The sequence below is a fragment of the Sciurus vulgaris genome, assembly GCF_902686455.1.
Source record: "Sciurus vulgaris genome assembly, chromosome: 2".
Classification (NCBI taxonomy): domain Eukaryota; kingdom Metazoa; phylum Chordata; class Mammalia; order Rodentia; family Sciuridae; genus Sciurus; species Sciurus vulgaris.
In genome coordinates, this window is record NC_136462.1 from 114,612,800 (window position 1) to 114,635,769 (window position 22,970).

The 22,970-nt window shown below is 36.3% G+C and overlaps 1 protein-coding gene across 6 annotated transcripts in view; it reads left to right on the top strand.

Annotated features, from left to right (window-relative positions):
• The window catches only part of MAP2K5 (mitogen-activated protein kinase kinase 5), a 241,415-nt gene that overhangs the window by 58,983 nt on the left and 159,462 nt on the right, over positions 1-22,970 (top strand). For all 6 annotated transcript variants that reach the window (XR_013762228.1, XM_079129590.1, XM_079129591.1 and 3 more), the window contains one exon: positions 17,439-17,478. Coding sequence is in view for 5 of the 6 variants with exons in the window: in XM_079129590.1 (XP_078985716.1) it covers positions 17,439-17,478 (40 nt within the window). In the remaining variant the exon portion in view is untranslated. The remainder of the gene's footprint in view (positions 1-17,438; positions 17,479-22,970) is intronic.

The following is a 22,970-nucleotide window of genomic DNA, read 5'->3' on the forward strand; positions in this document are numbered from 1 at the left end:
TGTCTTGGTCATCTTGGTAGGAGTCTTCACTGTGCCTGCACAGTGCCTTACCTACCATTTGCAGATCTAATCTGCAGAGGCAGATTCTTTATAGTCTAAGGATGAACACAAAGTGTTGCAGGGTGGGGCTGGGGAGATAGCGCAGTTGGTAAAGTGTTTGCCTTGCAAGCACAAGGCCCTGGGTTCAATCCCCAGCACCGCAAAAAAAAAAAGTGTTGCAGGGTGGCTCTGGCAGGTGGCAGACTTTCCTACCATAAGCAGATTAACATTACTGTTGTTCATAGCTGCTAAGAATCCCCCACTTATACCTAGGCATGAGATGACCACATCGGTGTCTCCTGAGTCTAAGGTTTCAGAACTAAATGTGGTATTCAGGAACCATGAAAATCTTGTCAGGTGTTGCTTTGTTTTGTTCTTCTAAATTTTGTCTTATTGTACATTCATGTATTCACTGAACAAATATTTACTGAGTGTCACTGGTGCTAAAGACTATTCTAAGTGCAAGTACCCACAGTGAGCAAGACTGTCAAGATACCCATGCTCCTGGAGCTCACACTAGTGGGCCAACAGATGATAATCAAGGAAATAAATCTGAAGTAAGACGACGCCTGACCTTGCAAGTGCCATAAAGAATGTGGAGAATGTGCTTGGAGAAGGCTTATCTGAGGAGATGGTATTTGAGCTGAGACCTGAAAGACAAGGAGGAGCCAGTCAGAGGAAAATCTGGGAGAACCTTCCAGGCAGAAAGAGCCACTCAGGCAAAAGCCCTGAGATGGACATGAGTGTTTTGTGTTTAGGTCAGTGTCATGAAGTAGAAAGAGCTCAGGTGAATGTGGAGAGAGGGACAGGGCCTGATCACACCAAGAAGGCATGGTTACTGCTTTTTACCGGTGAGAAAGAAAAAGTTTGGAAGGGCTAAGTGGCCATGGCTGAGGTCAAGTTAAGAAGAGGCTGCAGGTCTTCTGACACCTATATCAATACTTGGGAATGCTTCTGAAAGCCAGGGTTTTGTTTTTGCCATTTACTCCTTGAGTTTTGTCATTTTTAGGCCCCATTATTTTGGGATATAAAATATGAATTAACATATAATTCTGAAAGTCAGTGATGAACCACATCCAGCTATTAATTTTCAAGACTTTTTAGTAGATGTTAACAAAACCATTCCCTGGTTGACAGTTTTTGTGGCATAACTTGCTGTTTGGTCTAGCCTTTGGATCTCCTTGCCTATTGAACACTTAGAATTTAATAACAGAATCTCTAGATTAATTGTATGATTGTGTTAATGGAGGCTGTGCATTTCTTGATTTCTAAGACACACTAAAAATTTTAAGCTATTTTGCAGGATTTGATGTGTTATAAAATTGTAGTCTTTTGGTTGGCATATTGCAAAAGCAAATATCTGTATACCATAGCATCTAGGGCATTTACTTAAATTGCTTTTTTGGAAAATAATTCACTGCAAAGTCCAAAAGGCATTTACTGTGTATAACTTTCTGCCACAGTTCCCCCCACCCCCTTGCTCTGTCGTTGGTTATTTTGATGTAAGAAACCATGTTTCTGTTAAATTGCTGCCTTGCTGGAGTGAAATATATTTAGGTTCTGATTTGTACACTAACACTGAATTGGAGGAACAGGTTACTAAATTAGAGGGAGAAATAGCAATAGAGATTTAAGTTGTGAATGTTAAGCATAAATTTTTTTTTTTAACCAGTAATTTACTTTTCAAATGTGACTTTATATTGTGTTGTCCTTTTGGCTCTAAAATTTCCAGTTTTCCTTTTCAGTATTGAAAAAAGAAAGAAAACGAGTGTATGGTGTTATTGCCCAAAGCAGAGTGCATGGTTTTTGTTTTGTGAATTCAAATAATGAAATGAAAAAAATGTTCAGACAAAATTAGAACTTGCTTTGGGGCACAATCAATACAGCATTTTAACAAGCTTAGTATATTTGAAAAATATGTATTGTGTAAGGTTCTCAAACATACTGATTCTATTATGAGTGCTAACTGTAACAGTAAAATGTAACAATATACTTAGTCAATAAATATAAAGCTCTGATTAAACCATAATTAAATTTTCAGAAAAGTTATCTAAAAACTATGAATAAAATATGTTTTTAACATTGCCTTAGCAACAAGAAGTATGCCAATGAATCTTTATAGTGTTAGAGAAAAGGATATATGGGGTAAAATTACAAAAAGAATTTTTACTAGGAACACATGTATTGGGTTAAATTTGTGCATATCATGTATTTCTTTCCCCTTTTAACTTTTTTTGAAGATTTTTCTTGGTGAATCCTTGCAGAACACAGCAGCTGGGGTAATTGATAGAAAGGACAAACGAGCCTTTTCCCTGTTACTGTGGAGGCCTAAGTAAAAATGGTTCAAGGCCCTGCCTGTCTCTATATACCGAGGATCCAGAGGTGCTCAGAGTTAGTGGTCTCATTTTCATTTGCAAAGTGGGCCACCATCACATGCCTTGTGTTATCTTCTAGCTACATTGGCATATCCTGGAACATAATAGGGATCACCATCCTCATTTGACTTAAGAAGAAACAGACTCAGATAAAGTGGATTTCCCTGAGGATTCAAAGCAAGTCAGGGATAAGACTACCACTAAAACCCAAGCTTCCTTACTTCTTAGTTCCTTCCCAGTCCCCTTCTTGGTAAATAATTACATTTTCATCGTATGAGGTGCTTAAAGTAAGCAAATTATGTGCAAACCTGAGAATTCCTGCTGATTTTACCTGGTGTGGCCTGGGGTGCAGCCCTGTGGCACAGTGTCTGTCTGCCTTGCTTGCGAAAGGCCCTGGGTGCAATCCCCCAGTACTGGGGGGATAAAAAAGAATTTCTGCCCTTATTTTCTAACAAATACTCTAAAGCTGCACTTGGGTTTTTACCTTTGCATTAGGCACATGTTCCTTACGCATGACCCATGGGAGAAAGCAGCTGTCTCCCTTCCACCCCTTTCCTCTGGAATTTATAATCTTTGAGGTAACTGATTAATCCAAAGTCAGAAATGTTGATGTTGATCTCTGAACCTCAGTCACTTCAGCATGTGATTCTCTGGAAATTTTATCTTTGGTGTTCATTGTAATATTTCATGAGTGTGTTTAAATGGTCTCTGGAATTGTGTGGGTACTTGCCTTGCTGGGCTTCTTAAGGCCGGTCGTTCACCACCCGCATAGACCCTTCCCTGTTTTCTCCTCCCACTTATCTTTAAAAATACATGTGGCATCTTCCTGAATGATTGCAGAATAGCATCTTCTGACTGATCTCAGAGGACTCTGTTAAGCAAAAACTTGCCTGATTTTTGGAGAACATTCTAACAGTTTCTATGTTGTTGGAACTCAGCAAAGATACCTCAGGAAGAACATGGTGTTCCCAAAAAGAACCCTTTCAAACATACTCCCCAACACAGAGGTGCAGTGCCTTGTACAGGGAAGTCACCAAGGTTCCTCATTACAGGTTTCAAGATGAGTGTGCCTAGATGGTGCATGGTACGATAGTCTGTACTGTTCAGTTTTTATGTAAAAGGAAACTCTCTCCGGGTTTATTTTGACCCTGGTCATGATATACCCATTCCACAAAGTCTGTTATGCACAAAAGTGCACAAAATGAAGATAAAGTGCCTCTCTCCAGCCTGACAAAAGCCATTCCTTTGCAGAATGGTAGCTGCAGTGAAAGTAAATAAATGAATGGACAGCAATCACAGCCTAGTTGATGAAACTGTTCAATTAAAGCACAGGCATTTACATGGTGTAATTTCCCTAAATTGCCAATGAGCCCCTTTAGACACAACCAGTGTTCAAATTGATTTCAGCATTGATTTTGGCTGAAGCTGATAAATTTCTGCTTGTTAGTTAAAGTAATTTTGCAGAAGACTTTGTACTGCAGTATTGAAGTGTTCATTTAGCTGATGGTTAAAAGAGGAGTTATTTACAGAGGCCTCTACTGTTGTTCTGAGATGGGACAATTCCCCAATCATCTTTTACTTTTAATTTTTTAGGCTTCAGTATACCAATCAATAGGTGATTGAAACTGATTAAAACTTATCCAACCAGCTGCCTATGGCAGTTTAATTAGAAGCTGGATGATTCTTAAATTAAAGTTGTCTTATTTTCATTGCATAGCCATCTTCCAGAAGAGTAAAGGACTAACAGTGCTGAAAACGTAAAAGTTTGGCGCTGTTAAGGCATCTCACAAATGCAAATCACTCAGTAGCTTCTACTAAGGCAACTCAAAAATACATTCAGAAGCTTTTGGAGATTAGAAGAAATAATATGCTTACTTGTCAGCCAAGAAATTTTTGTTTTCAGGCAGAAGACAACCTACAACATAATGATACAGGTGAAAGACCAGCTTTTTGTGATATGTACCTTACTGCATAAGTAAGGTGAACACATGAACTTAGTTTTTAACACAGTGAAGGGTGGACCTGACCATCATGAGATTCTGTGCATCTCCCCGCTGGCCACCATAAACTTTGGGTACTTTTTGTTTTGTTTGGAAGTTTTGATTAAAATAAATCTCCATTGATTAAAATATAAGCATTTTTACAAAAGTTCATGTTGACTTGTCTGCAGTATTGTGAGCAAGATAAAGAGGAGAGATTTTTGTCATCCCTTCCCCAAGCTTCCCCATACTCATCTTATGTAGTGTGGGACAGTTTCTTGAGTTTTAAATGGAAATGGGTTAATATTTCCGTCATAGGGGACTTATTACATCTGGTACTACAGGGAAGAAGGGAATAAATGGTTCACTTTTCAGAGGTGCATTTACTTTTTGACCCACTAGGGTACTATTTAGTGTTCTAGAAAAGGTAATTTAGTAAATTGTACCCCAGTGGCTTGAAAAAGTTAATGCAACTCAGAAAAGCAAGTCATTCAATCGATTTTTCCTATTGCTTTTTGAAAACCAACACTGACCATATCCAGAAAGCCTTGAAGACATTTGGAAGTGGAGGACCTGGAAGCAGCCTGTGTATGTTCACAGAGCTGTTGGGATGTGTGCTGAGGACCTGGGTCTGCTTCCCACCCCAGTTCTTATCAGACAGGGATCCTGAAGCAGTTGTTAACCTCACCAAGCCCTGGCTTCCTCAGTTATAAATGAGGATAATGGCTACCTGGCAGATTTTGTGCAAAGCAAATAGCTTCTAGTGTGAAAATATTGAAAAAATTAAGCATAAACAGAATGTTAGTTTCTAATAGAAGGTTTTCTGAAGTAGCCATTTTTGTGTTTGAATTTATAAAGTAATTTATTGTTAATTTTCCAAGAAACCATGAACAGATTACATTGTAATCAAGCCATTTCAGGAGAGTTTCCAGCTAGCTAATCCTCCAGGTATTTCTGGTTTTCCCCACATGTATTGTCTTACTGCATGTTAGACCCTTAGTTCCTCCCTTCCTTCCTTCTATCCCTTCCCTTTTAGAACCTCTGATCAAGAGATCACTTTGACTGTAGCTTCCTTGATCTCAAAGGTATTCAGGCTATATATTAACAGACATTACTCTAGTTAATGTGGAGAACGTTAAAGGCTTGAGCCAGGCTGCATCAACTTATGGAAGAAATCCAGAGGCAGTGATGACCACATTAACTTTGCAGTGTGCATGAGATTAAAAAGGGGAATATAGCCCAAGTAAATAGAAGAAGAAATGATAAAATGTAGGGCTGTATTTGCTTTTCTCTGAAATTCTTTCTAACCCAGCCAAAGGCCCCATATGGTAAGTTGATTTACCAGCCCTGCTACTCTAAGTATCTTGAAGTTGATATCTGTAACCTAATAACATGTTTGATTTGATGCATAAACAGTGTGGGGAACCCTGTTGCCTAACCACAAATTATTTTGAAATCAGTAGCCAAGCATCTGTAATGGGTTTTTAGGCAGAAGCAAAGTTGGCATAGACCACATCTGAACTGGTATAGTTTACATAAGAGCTTCTTTTTACAACTGCTGTTTACTTTGGTTTTTCTATTTTAACAGCTAGAGCCTGGCTAATGTGTTTATCTATTATGGAAGGCAACAACTGTCAGTGTTGATTTCCCTGAAACTATTTGAATTTTTTTTCTGTGTATGGCTGTGGCTATTTTAATATATGACAGCATTTCTTGAAATGCCAAAGCCTGACTGTTAGTCCAAAACATGTTAGTAAAATCGACCCCCAAACAAACTTCCAAGTAAACAAATCTCTAAAAAGTCCAAGCAATAAAACAAAATTTTCATTAGTTGAACCACAGCTAGTTTATACTTTTGATTGCTGAAAACATCATTATTTTAAAAGTAGACATTCCAGAGAATTTAAAAATGAATCTCATGAGATAGAAAAGATTTTTGTTTTGTATCTGTATACACATATTTTATATGTAAAATATAATACTTCAGAAACTACACACACATATGCACCTTTATATGCACTTTTATGTAGTAAAGAAGTATTCTACTTGTTTCATATTGGCTTCAGATCGCCTAGTCTTGTAACATGTTGGAATAATGAAATGCAGTAAATCCTCAGGTTTCCTGTTTTAAGTAGGAGACTCACAGTCACCTCACAGTGGTATGTTTATCCCTCTGAATTTCTGCCATCTCCTTTTTGTTTTAGTTTCCTTTTGTGCCAAGACTATAAATTATAGTCTTTGAAATGGAGAAACTTAAAAATTTTGTTTTTCTAAATTTGCATGAAAGTACAACTGTGATTTTCAGTGAATAAATAATATATAAAGAGCAAGGAAACAACATCTGTAAGTGTGGAAACTGATGATCCTACACAGTGGCACATAACCTGTTATCCCAGTGGCTTGGGAGGCTGAGGCAGGAGGATTGTGAGTTCAGCCTCAGCAACTTAATGAGGCCTTAAGTAACTCAGCAAGACCCTGTCTCTAAATAAAATATAAAAAGGACTGGGGATGTGGCTCAGTGGTTAAGTGCCCTGGGTTCTTCAATCTCTTGATACCAAAAAAAAAAAAAAAAAAAAAAAAAAAATCTGAGTATGACTAACCCCTCACTTTCTATGCTAATGAGAATTTAGAGTTGCATAGATAATTAAAATGGATAGCTAATCACACAGTTTTTGTCTCCTCCCTATTAAACATTTTGTCATAAGTCAGATGTCAGAGGGATTTCTCTTTTGCCTTGTCTCCTTGCCTCTGCCCTGCCTCTGATAGGCTTCCTGAAAATCTCTAGGGCATTCAGAGAACAGAGAGGTAAGGGATCCAGAATTTCCTACAAGTTGTGAAATAATTGCTTGAAAAACAAAGAACTGATTTTATTATTTGAGAGAGAGACTGCCATTTCTGCAGTGAGCTAACACCAACAAATTTGTCTGTAACTTCGTTTTTATTTTATTTTATTTTGGGGGTAGGTAACAGGGATTGAACTCAGGGGCACTTGACCACTGAGTCACATTATCAGCCCTATTTTATATTTTATGTAGAGACAGGGTCTCACTGAGTTGTGTAGCAACTTTTGCTGAAACTGGCTTTGAACTTGCAGTTCTCCTGCCTCAGCCTCCCAAGCCACTGGGATTACAGGTTATGTGCCACTGTGTAATCTCACTGTGCCACTGAGATTACAGGCGTGTGGCACTGCACCTAGCACTTTTAATTTATTTTTAAACAGGCTTTGCTTGCTTTCTTTCTTGTCTTTGACCTGTCTGTTCTCTAGGGGACCCAGGGAGCAAAATTAATGTCACCACCTTTCCTGCATACTAGAATAAACTCATTGGTTTAATTACTGGTTAAAAAAATTTTTAATCATTGTTTTCACTGTTTCAGTGACTGGATGATTTTCTTCAGTTTCCCATGCATTTGGAGAACTTTCCAACAATTAGTAGCATTCTATAAATAATTCAGAGAGTAATTGTTGTCCCCCTTTTCACTTTCTTTGAAGTATGTTATGTGAGAAGCAGAACTTATGTCAATGGCATTTAGTTCCCATGGTTAACGAAAGAAATACCCTCGTCCTTCACAGGAAAGTGGGCAATACTGTCATTCCAGTGTTCCTGTTCTACATTGTGATTCAAAGTCTTTACATATGAATTACTCCTGAGGCCTTTTCTCTAAGAGGTTAAAAAAAGAAAGGGTGTTTCCATACTCATTTTGATGACTATTTTGGTAATAAATTGGCTTTTAAAATATACTGTGTTGTCAGTTATGCTGAAACCTGAAATATTTATAGTCAGATCATAGGTCAGCTTTCCATTTTTAAATTATATCCTGCCTCACAATCACTAGAGAAGCACAGATGCTCCCTATTATAAATCCTTTCTGCTCATAATTTAAAATAATTTGATTGGAATATGTTCAGAAATTAATATGAAGAATAGTACAATAGAAATGAGATGCCTACTTTAATTGTATGAGATTGTGCAAGCTTTATCAGAAAATATATGATCAGCTCTAGGTTATTTATTTTGTGAACAGGAGTCAGCTGGGACGATTCATATTTTTTGGTTCTTCTAGAATTTGAAATTCTAAGCATAAGTAATTTCAGTAAACATTGTAAAATACGGATGCAATTGATCTTATGTTTGACATAAATTTGTGTGAGAGTCCAGATGTTAGAATGTGAACACAGGTTGTTTCCCCCTTATGTCCTGTGTGGATGTAGGACTTTTTTAACATTTTGTTTTCGAAATTTTCTTCTCCTTAATTTTAAAGATTCTTATAGAAATTCAGTTTATTCTTTGTAGTGATGTATCTTTTTAATAAATCCCCATTAGGATTTAGATGAAGGTGAGTATACCTCCAACTTTATACATGTTTATTAGACCCATCTTTAAAATTTCAAAGAGCAGATAATAATCACTTGCATTTTTCCCCAAGTTTTGCTCTTAAATTAATCACATGTTCTCTGAACACCTACTTTGTGCAAGGTACTTCACTTGGCAGTGGGAGATATAATGCCAGCATTCATGGTCTCTGGAATCTCTTGACAGCTACTGTCTGTACCTTCTCATCTCTTTTAATTTTTTTTTTTCCCATCTTTCTGACCTCTGAATTTAGACATTTTTAAAAGGTGATTACTTTTTTTTGTCGGGGTGAGTAGGTATTGGGATTGAACCCAGGGATGTTCTGTGATTGAATTATATCCCCAGCCCTTTTTATTTTTTAGTTTGAGACAGGACCTTATTAAGTTGCTGAGACTGGTCTTGAACTTGAGATCCCCCTGCCTCAGCCTCCTGAGTGGGTGGGATTACAAGTGTGGGCCACCAAGCCTAGCCAAGCTGACTGCTTCTTAACACTCTCATTCTGACACACTATTCTAAGCCACTGTTACTTCTTGCTAGGTCTACTGTAACATCCTCCCACCTCGTCTGTCAGTTTTAATCCTTGCTTTCGTACAGTGTGATTTCCCTACCCAGCAGCAGAAGCGATCTTCTTAAAATATTAGTTGTCTTCTTCCACTCATGACTTCTCACATTACTTGGAATATAAAGCCAGAGTCCTCACCATTGCATTGCCTACACGGTACTACACCCATCTCTCTTTCCACTCTCTCTTTGACTCATCTCCCACAAGCAGCCCTCTTGCTTATTCCACTTGTGCTTATTTGAACCTGCCATTCCTCTGCCTGGAATCTCTTCCCTGCAGGTAGCAAAGCTGCCCATATGTTCACGTGTAACCTGAGAAGGGAGGCATTCCCTGACCTTCCCAACCCTGATAGCAAATAACATGTCCCTAATATTGGCCATTCTCTGTATCCTTACCTTTATTCTTTTTCAGTGCAGTTATGCCCACCTGACATACTGCTTTTTTTTTTTTATTATTATTGTCAGTCTTCCTGTATTAGAGAGTGAACGCCGTATGAACAGGGACTTATCTGGTTTGTTCTTTGCTGTATCCACATTGCCCAACAAACTGCCTGGCAACCAGAGACAGGCATTAAATATATAAATCAAGCATCTAACCTCAGAGGAGAGTTATCATACACTGTGGAGGAGGTTGGGTATATCCTCAATGAATAAAGGGGGGCCGTGAGCTCAAAACTTAGAAGACATAGACCTCACAGTAACAATCAACAGTATAGTTAAGTAATTAGAGTTTGTAACATGGTTTATTTAATAAAGTATATTATTAAACCAAAATGACATTATTGAAGAAAAGTAATAACTCAGAATAGGAACATGTGAAATATCATAAGGCAATAAAGTAGTGGCTGCCAATGGATAAATGACATGGCAAGGTAGACAATCTGATTAGTATGATTTCCTTGCATTCTTTTTAAAATCCCACCTTCAGCATTCACAATATTCCGAAGTAAACTCACTCAGTGGGTTTCTTAATATCCTGAGTGTGTTTCTCTTATATGTACAATGTGATTTAGGATACATAGATCCTAGGGAAGTTAGGATAATTTTGTAGAAATTTAGGAATTGTTAGTTACCCCTTTTCCTTTCTCCCATTTACTTATTAATTCAGAAATATTTAAGTATCTATTGTGGGTCTAGTATTGTGCTGGGTACCAGGTATTGTTGAATGGGATAGCTGTGGAGCTTAAAAGTACAGGTTTGTAGTCTGAGGTTGGCAAGGTGAGTTTCCCTACTTGTGCTAATAAGTTTGACTACTGTTCTCCCATCATCCTAGCATGAAATTGTAGATTCATCTTCCTTATTCTTGTGTTTCATAAATTCTCTCTTGTCAAAGTCTTCCGTATCTGTTTCTCCTTTCCCACACCCACTGTTACTACCTGGGTTCTTATTGGCACCACCTCTTGCTTGGACAGCTGCAACAGCTTTCTAAGTGTTTCCTGCCTTTTCTTCCTAGTAGTGACATGGTAATCTGCAACTGAAATAATGATTTTAAAGTTAAGGTCCTATCATATCTCTACCTTGTCCAAAATCCCTCAGTGACTTTGTATTGACAAGCAAATTTGCTTCAGCAACAATAATAAAAGCTGAAAGAGTATCCTCATAAGGCTGAGAGAAAAATAATTGTCACAATTAAATATGATTCAAGAATAAAGGCAAAATAAATACATCTTCAGAAACTATTATAAAAGCGTATGTATGTGTCTCTGTGTGTGTAAAGAAAGGAAGGATAGTTGGGGGAGGGAAATTAATTTATTACCAAGGGAACTAGTTTAGGAAGAAGATAATACATTCAAATTGAATCTGGAAAGGAATTGAAAGAAGTAATGGGGACCATATAGGTAAACCTGAAAATATAAAACCAATAATAGTGGTTAACTTAGGGACATCAAAATGAAGTCAGACAAAAAGACTAGACAAAATAATATACTAAGATGAGAAGAGCTGATTGGAATTAAAGCATTCTAAGATTTTTATATTGTTTAGGAGAAGGGGAGAAATAGCATTTAACTTCATAGTTCATTAAGTCAGGTGGAATTGTAAAAAATTATGTGGGTAACAACTAAAAGAAAATGAATAGAAGGTATAATTTCAAAACAAATGGACAGAAAGAAGAGATGATAATCTACTAGGATAGAGGAGTGAGGGAGAGAGGTATAAAGTAAATGAATAATGTGTAGAAATAAATTCAAATATGCTAGTCATTCTAATAAATATAAATAGATTAATATTGCCAGGTAATAGATTACTTAGATTGCATTTCTAAAAATACAACCATGTATCATCTTAGACTAAAAGAAATTCCTGAAACATAGAAACACAGTAATGTTGAAAGAAAAGGGGTGGAAAAAAAAATACAAAACAAAAATTTAAATAAATAAATAAATGAAAGTATATGTTAATATAAAGCACAATAAATTTCAGATAAAAAGCATTTTTAGGGATAAAAAGGATTACTAAATGATGATAAAGAAACTGAATACACAACAGACCTAAACTTACATGTAACTAATAACAGCACTTTAAAATACATAAAGCAAAAATAGAATTACATGAAAAATTCAGTAAATCCATACAGTGGGAGAATGTCAGCATTTAGTACATTGATCTATAAGATGAAAATTAATAAAGATACAGAAAATTTTAACATCTCAACAATCTGGTATAGGATCATATATATAACTCTGAACTAATTAAATTGAAGAATATACCTTTTTTCAGATAAAAACACAGTTTTTTTTTTTTTTTTAAATCAGTTATCTTCTAGGGCACCAAGTCTTCAGTCCATAACATACAAATCACTTTTTCTGATTAAAGTATAGTTAGTTTAGAAATCAATATTAATAAGTTAATCACTTTTATATATTTAGAAATTAAAATTCGTGTCCAAATAACTTATACATCATGTAATACATCATAATGGAAATAAAGATATTTATAACTGAAAACAAAAAAGAAGTGCCATATGTGAAAACTCATGAGATATATCAAAGTCATACTTAAAGATAGTTTTATACACTTTAGAAAGGAATGACTGGATATTAATTGGCCTAGGATATAACTCAAAAAATTGCTTAGGCAGGGGCAGGGAATAAACCTGAAGAAATTTGAAAGAAATGCTAAAAGACAAAAGTTAATGTTAGTGGCTGGGGTTGTGACTCAGTGGTAGAGCGCTTGCCTAGCATGCCTGAGGCCCTGGGTACAATCCTCGGCACCACGTAAAAATAAAGTAAAGGTATTGTGTTCACCTGCAACTAAAGAGTAAATATTTTTTTAAAAAGTTAATGTAAAAATTCAAGAAACAATTCATCAAAATCAAAAGTTGGAAAAAACCGATCAAATATAACAAAGACATAAGTAACAAAATTAGGAATAAAAGGGGATAACAATTTAAAGAATAGTAATGGAGCAAGACAGGCGACATCAGAAAGAATGGTCCGGTCCTCGGGTAGTGGCAAAGGCCCCTAGCAGGAGCTTGATTAGTGGAGAAGAATAGTTACTGGGGATAAGGAAGATTGACAGAAGCAGGTATCAGTGGGATAGCCAGGGGCCAGATTGTGAAATACTTATAAGGACCTTTGATTCAGTAGTTAGAACTCTACTTGTGAAAGGGGAATGATGATAATAACATCTACTCCTAAGATTATGGAATCAATTAATTAAATGCTTGTGGAATTTCTTTGTAAAACACCAAAAAAAAAAAAGATTTTTTAAAATTAATGATTGTGCACCTACCATGGGCTAGCACTGTGCTAAGCATAAAGAGTAGAAGGTGATTAGACATGATAGCACTACTCACCAGTGTGGCACACAGATGCATGAACAGTTTTCTGCAGTTTTCAGCTATAATAGAGCAGCCAAGGTCTGTGAAGGAGGAGAGCCCTCACAATTTTATTTCATGGAGTCTGTGAGGATGTATATTAGAGGAAGATAGGCAGATATTTTTAGGGTGGCTTCTATTTTCCTTTTTATTAAGCCAGAGAAAATGTAGCATCGACTTTCTCACTTAGCAGCAGTGATTGTCAGATGGTAATTCTGCTGTGATGAACACCCGGATGGAGCACTTGCTCTGTGGTGTAGCTTACAGTTGTGGGCAAGAGCTTACATGGTAAGAAGTCTAGGATTTGAATCACGGTGTGTCCACATTTCAGGTAAGCTGTTTTAATTCTTCGTCTTCAAAGTTGGCTCAACATGAAGTAATACTATTTAAGTTTTTCTTTACAATGTATATTTCAGTCCTTTGCCAGCTCTTCATTGTTAAAGCTTTATCAGATGTTCATTTGTAGACTACATAGCCTGAGTGAAGTCGAGAGATCTTACTGCTCTTTCAGGCTGTGGTTTTACTCTTAAAACACTTGGCTACTCTGCAGGCTTCCTAGCTTCTAAAATTTAGTGAACACTTCCTGAATGCCAGGCCCTATCCTCAGTATTATGTCATTGAATGCTCGCAACTCTGTTAAGTAGGAATGACTTTGCCTATTCCAGACTTGAGATGATCGTGGTGGCACTCTGGTGTTTAAGAGATGGCAGAGCTGGGGTGGGAACCAGGCAGTATGCTTCATTCCACACACTTTGGTCTTCTGCCTCCTTGATAGGTTGGTGGCTGTTGCAGAATGCTACCTTGCCTGGAGAGATTTTAATGTGGTGGTCCATAACTTGACTGAAATAAATCTGTACCTTTGCATGTTTGAATTGTACATTGTGACTGTGTTTCACAGTCCTAGAATATAGCTAGGAAAACTTATCATCATGTATTACCTTCAGGTGCTAACACAGGTAATATCTGTCACAGTTCCAGTCTTGCTCTGCTACTGACTATGAGCTTGGACAAGTAATTTAACCTGGCTTTTGGATGTTTCTACTGTAAAAGAAAGGGATTTGATCTGATAATTTTCTGTGTTCTTTACTAGCTTAATAAACTCTGATTCTGTACCAAGATTAAAAGTTGCTACCAGCTTCTTTGTTCAGTCATCTAGAATTTACTGTTCCAAAGGGAAAAAGGAAGAGGGCTTGAGCTATAGTTCCTTGCTGTACTACTTTTCCTGTGTGTCTGAGGCCCTGGGTTAGAGTCCTAGCATCACAAAAAATAAAAAAAAAGAAAGTGAGGAAGTATGGACATTAAATGTTCTCTTGTGCCAATATTTTTGTTATTTTATATATTCAAAACTTCATACCAGACTCCTGGCTTTTGCCATTATAAAATGTATATGTTGTGCCAGTGTTAAGGTCTGGAACTGTTTCCAGAAGACCTATGCTGGTCACAAACCAAAGGGTACACTCAAGGACTAAGCCCTGCAAATCTCTCATAAAAATGCTTTCTCCATGCACTCTTTGGAACAGGTAATTACTGTGGCAACAACAAACTAATTTGAAGCGTTAGCTGTTAATTAAAACATTGCAGAGGTGTATGGATGTCTTTTGGTGTAACCAGAGCCTCCATTCAAACTTCATTAATCACTTTACAGTTAATGTGTTGAGGAAGGTCAAGACAGTTGAGATGCAGTATCCAATTGAGATGCAGTGTCTGTTGAAAGTAAGCAAATTTCTTTTCTCCAGGTAGAATGCCATTTGCAGAGTTAAGGGACATACAAGACTCATGCCTGGCATTGCCCTGTCATCCCCTTCTTGATGATTAAATGTTAAATTGGTACTGTCATTGCACTGTAAACCAAGACACACAGCATCTTTATTGCTCGAAATTGAACCCAAACTTCCACGGATGAATTAGCGTGCGTCATAATTAAATCATCAAGCCTCCCCTTTTAATTCAGTTGGAAATAGAAGACCTTTCTTTTGGAAAAGAGATCAGCTTTCTTGACAAGCTAATTAAGTTGCCAAACTGCCCAGTATGGTATATATATTAGACTATCTGCTAATCATTTCCTTATTGCTGCAGCTGGTCTCAGAAGTCCAGGTGTTGCTTGTTGTTCCAAGTAACAACACTGCTCTTTTTACAACTTTCAAATCCTTGTTTATGCATTCAACTATTTCTCTTCCTATTTCAGTCCTTGGTTGATGATCCTAATACACAATATTTTAAAAAGTTGAAATTGGGAAGAAACTGTGGTATACAGAAGAAATATGAAAGCTTATGCAGCATATTACCTGTATTTACATGGAATAAAGTTACTAAATTCCTCAAATTGCTTTTCAAATTAGCATAGTCCAGCAACTTCCCTGTCAGACATTGAGAAAAGTACAGTGTAATTACGTGGATTTGGATATATCATGAATCAAATGGTGGCCTGGAATGTAGCTTTGCAAAGTTGCAAAAACCTAATGTTGGTGTAGATAGTAAAGCAAATGGTAATTTGTTCTAAAACCAGTGTAATAGAGGGGTTCCACTTACAAAATGACTATCACTTTATATGAAGTATAAAAAGTTTTTCAATTGTTTAGTTTAATAGGTAATATTAACATATACTAAGGAGGTTATTATTTAGAGAAAATATTTAGTTACTTTAACAGATTAAATAATTTTTGTTTCAGTGATCAGTTGTCACCTTTTATTATCTTGCCTTTCCTTTAAATAAGCTACATTTGAATTTCTGTTCAATCAATTGATAATTTAATGAAAGCTAAGTTTACCTTTCATAATTGGTTCAACCCTTATACACTCAAGCAGGAAAAGCAGAATGAGTAAGTTCTTATAATACTCATCTGTGTGGATAAATACATACTTGTATGTGTATGTGTGTTTTCCTAGTCTTCTCTGTAGGTGTTTAGAAACTAAACCATTTCTATAAGTCATTCACTCTCAAAACATTTATCAGTGATGCCCAACTCTATAAATTTACTAAAAACCAGGAAATTGTACTCTTAAAACAAGTGAATTTTATTATATGTAAATTATACCCGAATAAAACTTAAAAAATTTGACAGAGCAACCAAACGTATTTGTCAGAACAGCAAAAAATGATGCTTCCATTTTGTTAATAGTGGAATATATGTTTTATTTTTATTCTTAAGAAATGAGTGGTTTGGGAGCCTTGTAATTCCATTTTTCAACTAAGCAGGCAAGGACAAGGCATTCCTGAGGTACTGCCTTCCGTTCCCTCCCACTGTCCCTAGCCATTCACATCTTAGCACTAGCTGGATGTGTGTGACATCTTCTGCAGAGCAAAATTTAGTTCTTCCAAACTAATTTGCTTCTTTATACTTTTATGGGCTTGCGGTTATAATGCTTGTTTTTGTAACGATGTTTTGAAATTTTCATGCAAGTCAGTTTGTTTCTTGATAATGGTCAGAATATGTGACCCATCCTGCAGTGTATGTGTTAAAGACCACATTACATTTTAACACAGTAGGACTTGTTGAATAGTATTTTATTTCACTAATTTTATTCTCTTACTGTTTTTCATAAATGAATGTATTCACATTTATTTTTTGCAGTGCTGGGGATTAAACCCAGTGCCTTGCACCTGCAACTCAAACTCTGTACCACTGAGCTACACCCAAGCCCTGTTCCTATTTCTCGATTTAAGTTATAGTTATTTTGCTGTATCTGATATTTGGAGCCTGCTTTTCTGCTTAAGAAAAACAAGAGTCACATGCTTGAGCCTTATAGCCTTTTAACTATGATTCCTTATATGGAATTATATAGTAAGCCAAAACTAATTCTGTGTTTTATGAATATTTTGATGAAATGTGGCAATGTGGTTTATCTGCATATGTAATTGAAAGAGACACAAACAAAACTTCCCATTTTACATGCCTCCATACTGTGCTTAGCATGAAATTGTAGATACCCTCCCCATACATACACATATGATAACAGTCATAAATGATCTGGAGCCAGAAGACCTAGGTTTGAGTCTAGATCTGCCACTACTCACTTTGCACCATTGGGCAAACTGCCTAACTTCTTTTTGCTTCAGAGTTTTCATCTATAAAGGAGGATAATAATACCAGTTTTACCTTGGAGGGTTATTTTAAGGTAATGTATAATGAATCACTTTGGTTTTAAACCATTAAACTCCATGAAAATATAAATGACCAACATGATTAATGTTCTTTGAAAGTACTATGTTTGTCTCCCATTGCTGCAGAAATGTTTGAATTGACATTTGTGTCTTTAACCATTTTATAGATTGTTTAGTGATCTCAAGTAACTTATTTTTTTTTTCTTTCTTTAGAGCATATCATGTTCCGAGTGGGAAAATATTAGCTGTAAAGGTAAGCATTGGATTTATTCTGTAAAATTCTTGATGCTCACTGCTTTCTTTTCTCTTGTTAGCTAGAATCACAGGTGTTGTCCGTGAGGAGATGAAATGGTTTAAGGTTCAGATGGTCCTATTGTGACTTTCAGGCATCTGGAGGGAGGTGTCTTAAGTACACCTTCCAGGTGCCAGTAGCTCCATGCCTTGTAGCTCTTCTCAAGAGAACATTCTTTCCCTGGTCTCTGCTGAGTTGCATCACCATGTTCCTGGTAATGCAGCTCAGAAACTGAGTACTCATGCATTCCTTTTTCTCCTTATCTGCCTCAGCCTATAAATTCCCTCATTTAAAATTTCAGGTTTCCAATGTACTGTCTTGAATTGCACCTCTGACTGAGCCCTTTGTAACCTAAAGTCCTAACCCCAAAAACCCCTTTTAACACCGGGCACTTGGCTTGCAACCTGGTCAGGCCGTCTGCAGATTGGTCCCTTGATGCCTCTCCAGACATACCTTCTGCTTTACTAGTCAATTACTTCCTTTCCGGCCCTCGTCAATCTTTAGTAATGAAAGCATTTGTTTATTGAGTGACTGCTATATGCCAGGTATGATGCTAGATGTTTTATAACTATTATCTTTAACCCTTAAAACTGAAGAGTAATTCTACCTATTTTAAATTTGAGGAAACTGAGACTCAGAAACCTGAATTGTTCAAGGTCACAGGGTTGGAAGAAGAATTAGAATGTAAAGAGGTCTATTTAACTCCAAAGCTCATGTCTTCTGTACTGGGTAGCCTTTATATAAGTCACTACCATTGTTCATCCCTCTGTTTTCCATCTGTCTTTTCAAGCCTTACTTCCAAAAGGCCTTTGTAGCTGTTCACAGTGAGAAACTGGTCTCTTTTCCTAGCAATCGCATAGTTTATTTTTCTGCATCTCTTCCTGAGGAAACTAAGAACAGTTAATTTGTAAATGCTTTAATCTCTTATAAAGATTAAACTTATATCTTCTGACTACTAGTACAGTCCAGAATTCTGTATATAGTATAACACCTCAAATGTGTTTTGTGGCATCATTAATCATTTTAATAACTTAAATAGCCTATGGTGAGGAGGTACAACAGAGCTCCTTCTTAGAGTAAGTTCTTTTGTATTCCAACCAAACTAGACCCACAGAATTGTAGAATTGAAAGAGACCTTGGAGGTCATCTATTGTAGCCCCCACATTTTACAGAAGAAAACTGAGGTCCAGTGTTGAAACCACAGGAACCAGGCTCTATCCCAGCCTTCCCCCTGAGCTCTCCCAGAGCAACTGTCATGCCACCTTGGAACCGGATTGTCTTTTCTGTCCCTCCCTTTTCCTAAGAGAACATGTATACCAACTTATGCACTGTTTGCCCACTTATTCAGTTATATGTTTGTTCCTTTGATGTCTAAAGTCTTAGATTGTTGCTGATGGTATATTTAAAGATAGTCACATCTAGGTTATTTATTCTGAGAGAGGACTGCTATAAATCATCCAAAAAAACTATAATTATTTGGCCTTACAAGTACATTATAAATTTTTCATAATTTCATACATTTTGAATCATGTTTAAGATAGCCTAATATTAAAATTCTTGTGCATGATTACTTAGGTGGGAATGGCAAGGGACCAATAGCTCTTTCTGTAAAGAATTAAAGGCAGATTTTTAAAACAGATATGTTTTACAAAGTAGAGACTTTCGTAAAATGAAAATAGTTGGAGTTTACAAATACACTGTTCACCACACCTGATCATTAAACTGTACTTTAGACCAAAGACTATATTACATTCACTTTGTATCTCTGGATTCTGTGCACTTACATACTGTGTGTTCACACTGAGTTGAATGTATAATGTAAGAGTAGATATGATTGTTTTGATTAAACTTTTTGTTTAGCCCTAAGCTTGATGGATAAGGCACAAACCATGTAACTTATATAATAGTCATATTCTGAAGAAAAGAAAGAAATGTACCATCTCTTCAAAACAGGTAGTGCTGTTCATTAATTCTTAAAAGTTTGTTTTTTTTTTAATTTCCAAATATTTGAAGACTTTCCATATACTTTTCTGTTATTGATTTCTGATTTCATCCTACTATGTTCAAAACTTATATTGAAATTATTTTAAATTTATTGAGACTTGTTTTAAGGCTCAAAACATGATCTATCTTGGTAGATGTTCCCTGTGCACAAAAAAGAGTATATTGTCCAAATTGTATAGAGGGTGTTGTATAAATGTCAACTAGATCAAGTTGACTGTCAGTAGTTTTCAGATCTTCTGTATCTTTACTGATTTTTTTGAACTTCTATCAATTGTTGAAAGAGAGGTGTTAAAATATCTAACAATAATTGTAGCTTTGCCTATTTTTTCTTTATACTTGTACCATTTTTACTTTCTATATTTAAAAAAAATTTAGTTGTAGATGGGCACAATACCTTTATTTTATTTATTTTTATGTGGTGATGAGAATCAAACCCAGTGCCTCATACATGTTAGGCAAGCGCTTTACCACTGAGCCACAACCCCAGCCCCTACTTCCTCTATTTTGAAGATATACTTACTGTTAGGTACATATAGGGTTGTTATATGAAGTGTTCCCTTTGTCATTATGAAATAACTGTCTTTGTCCATGGAAACATTCTTTGCTCTGAAATTCATATTGTCTGATATTAATAAACCACTCCAGTGGTATTTCGACTGGTGTTAGTGTATTACTTTCAACGTATTGTATCTTTATATTTGAAAAGGATTTCTCGTAAGGAGCATATAGTTGAGTCTTTGTAATCCAGTCTGATAAAATTTGCTTTTTGAATGGTATGTTAGGGCCATTTCATGTAATTATTGATATGGTTAGAGTCAAAGCTATCATTATGCTCCTTGTTTTCGTTTGCTGTTTTCTTTTTCTGTTTGTATGCTTGCCAGCCCCTTCTTTGTTTTTAGTGGTTGCTCTAGAGTTTATAGTATACATTTTTAACTTCTCCTACTCTCCCTGTGTAAATAACACTGTACCACTTTATCTATACACTAAGATTCTTACAATAGTACATATTCATTTCCCTATCTCTACCTTTGTGTTACTGTTATACATTTTATTTCCTTGTATGTTATAAACCCCAAAAGGCACTGTTACTATTTTTGTTTCAGATATTAATCTTTTAAGGACATACATTTAAAAGTAAGAAAAGACAAATTTTGTATTTATTCATGTATTTACCAATTCCAGTGCTTTTCATTCCTTTTTGTGGTTTAGATTGCCATCTGATACTCTTTTCCTTCTGTCTGAAGGACTTCTTTTCTTTTACATTTCTTGTAGTATAAGTCTTGTAGCACAGTGAATTCTTTCAGCCTTTGTATGTTGGAAAAAGTGTATTTTGTTTCACTTTCATTTTTGGAAGGTATTTTTATTTTTACTAGATACAAAATTCTAGGTTGACTGTTCTTTTCATTAGGATTTTAAAGATTTAGTTTCACTGTGTTCTTTCCAGTTGGAAGCTTACTGTTAACTTTTAATCTTTTTTCTCCTATATATTAGCAATAACTTCTTCTCTGACTACTTTTAAGATATTTTTCTATTTTCTGGTCTTAATATACAATTTGATTATGTTGAGCTTTGATGTAAGTTTGTTATTCACATGCATGGAATTTGTTGAGGTTCTTGGATCTGTGGGTTTTTGACTTTCGCCAACTGTGGAAAACCATTTTTCATCAAGTATCAACCACCGCCTTTGGGAACTTTAATTGCATGCGTATGAGGTCACTTAAACTTATCCTACAGCAAAATGATACTATATTATTCATTCCTGTCATTTTTATTTTTGTTTCATTTTGGATATTTTCTAGTTTCATGTCCTCAAGTTCACTGAGTTTTTTTTTCCATTGTCTAATGTAATATTATTCCTGTCCAATTTATTTTTCATTTCAGACTTTGTCCTTTTTATTCCTAATTTAAATAGGGATAATGTCTCTTCTTGACATGCTTAATCTTTTTTCTACCTTCTTGAATGTATGGAGTATAGTAGTGATAAGTAAGTTAATGATCTTGTCTACTAATTTTATCATATATATTATTTCTGGATCTGTTTTGACAGATTCCTTTATCTCCTTATTTGGGGTTATATTTCTTTTTTTTTTATGTCTTACAATTTTTTATAATGGCAGTCACGTAGCATAGGTGCTCTTTACTTTTGCATTCCTAAGCTTTGTTCTGAGATACTATTCAGTGACTTTGAAATAATTTGATTCTTTTTTTAGACTTGCTTTTAAGCTTTATTAGACAGGACCAGCTCAGCGATCAGTCTGGAACTGATTCCCCCCACTCAGTGCAGGCAGTGCTCTTCTGAAGAGTCTACTCAGTGTCTTGAAGATTACAAGATTTTGCACTCTGGCTGGTGGGACACAACTCTTCCTGCCCTGTAGGTCTTCTGCCCAGTGTTGCTTCCTCTGACATCCACATCATGCTCATTACCCTGCTGAAGACTCCATCACCCCCTCTGCTGACTTCTGTAGCTCTCTCCCTCTGGTCGTCTGCCAGCCAATGTGGCTCTGTCTTCTCAACTCAAGATGACTGAGTTCCCCCTGAGTTCTCCTCCCTGTACTGGGGCCTGAAAACTGTCTCTAGTCAGGAAGCCGGATGACCAGACAGCTCCTCTTACTTGTTTTCCACCCTTCAGGGATCATCATGTTCTGGCTAATGTCTGGATCCTGGAAGCCTGTGGATTTTTGTGTGATTCTGTTCGTTTGCTTGCTTTTGGCTCCTCCTCCTTTCCCATAACCCCTCTGATCTAGATGCTTGTTTCGCCTCTCCTCAGACAGATTGGCCAGCTTTTGAACTGTTCTCTCAGTAAATGGAAGCTGCCATTTGCTGATGATTTATATTGTGTTGAGTACTTTACATACATTTTCCTCAGTTAATACAATAGTCTTTTTTACTGTTATTGATCCCCATTTAAGAAATGCTGGACCTGAGGCACAGAGATGTTAAATAGCTTGTCCAGTTTCCCACAACTGATAATTAGTTTATTATACCCAGATTTATTAGTTTAAATTTAATTTAAATTTATTAGTTTAAATACCCAGATTTAAACCCAGGCAGTCTTGTCCCAAGTGCTCTTAAACCCATGCCTTTTCTGCTCACCCACCCTCATTTGTCCCCCTAGAGCATAGTTCTGGTCATATCTCTTCCCCTCTTAAGTCTTTGAAAACTCCACATTACTTCCCAAATAAACTAAAACTCCTGGGAACGGAACTCAAGACCCTCTACCGTATGTTACCTGTCTACTTTTATAGCACTGTCTTATGTGTCTGAATCTCGGGCTTCTTTTAACTTGAACTTATTGCCCCCTCTAAACCCAGGCACTTCCTCATTCCAACACTTTGATTCACATACTTATCTCTAATTAGAATGCCTTCCTATCAAAATCCTTAACACATTTCTGGGGCCACTTCTCCATTGAATGTTTTTGAATAAACCCTGCCACTTTAGATGGCTCT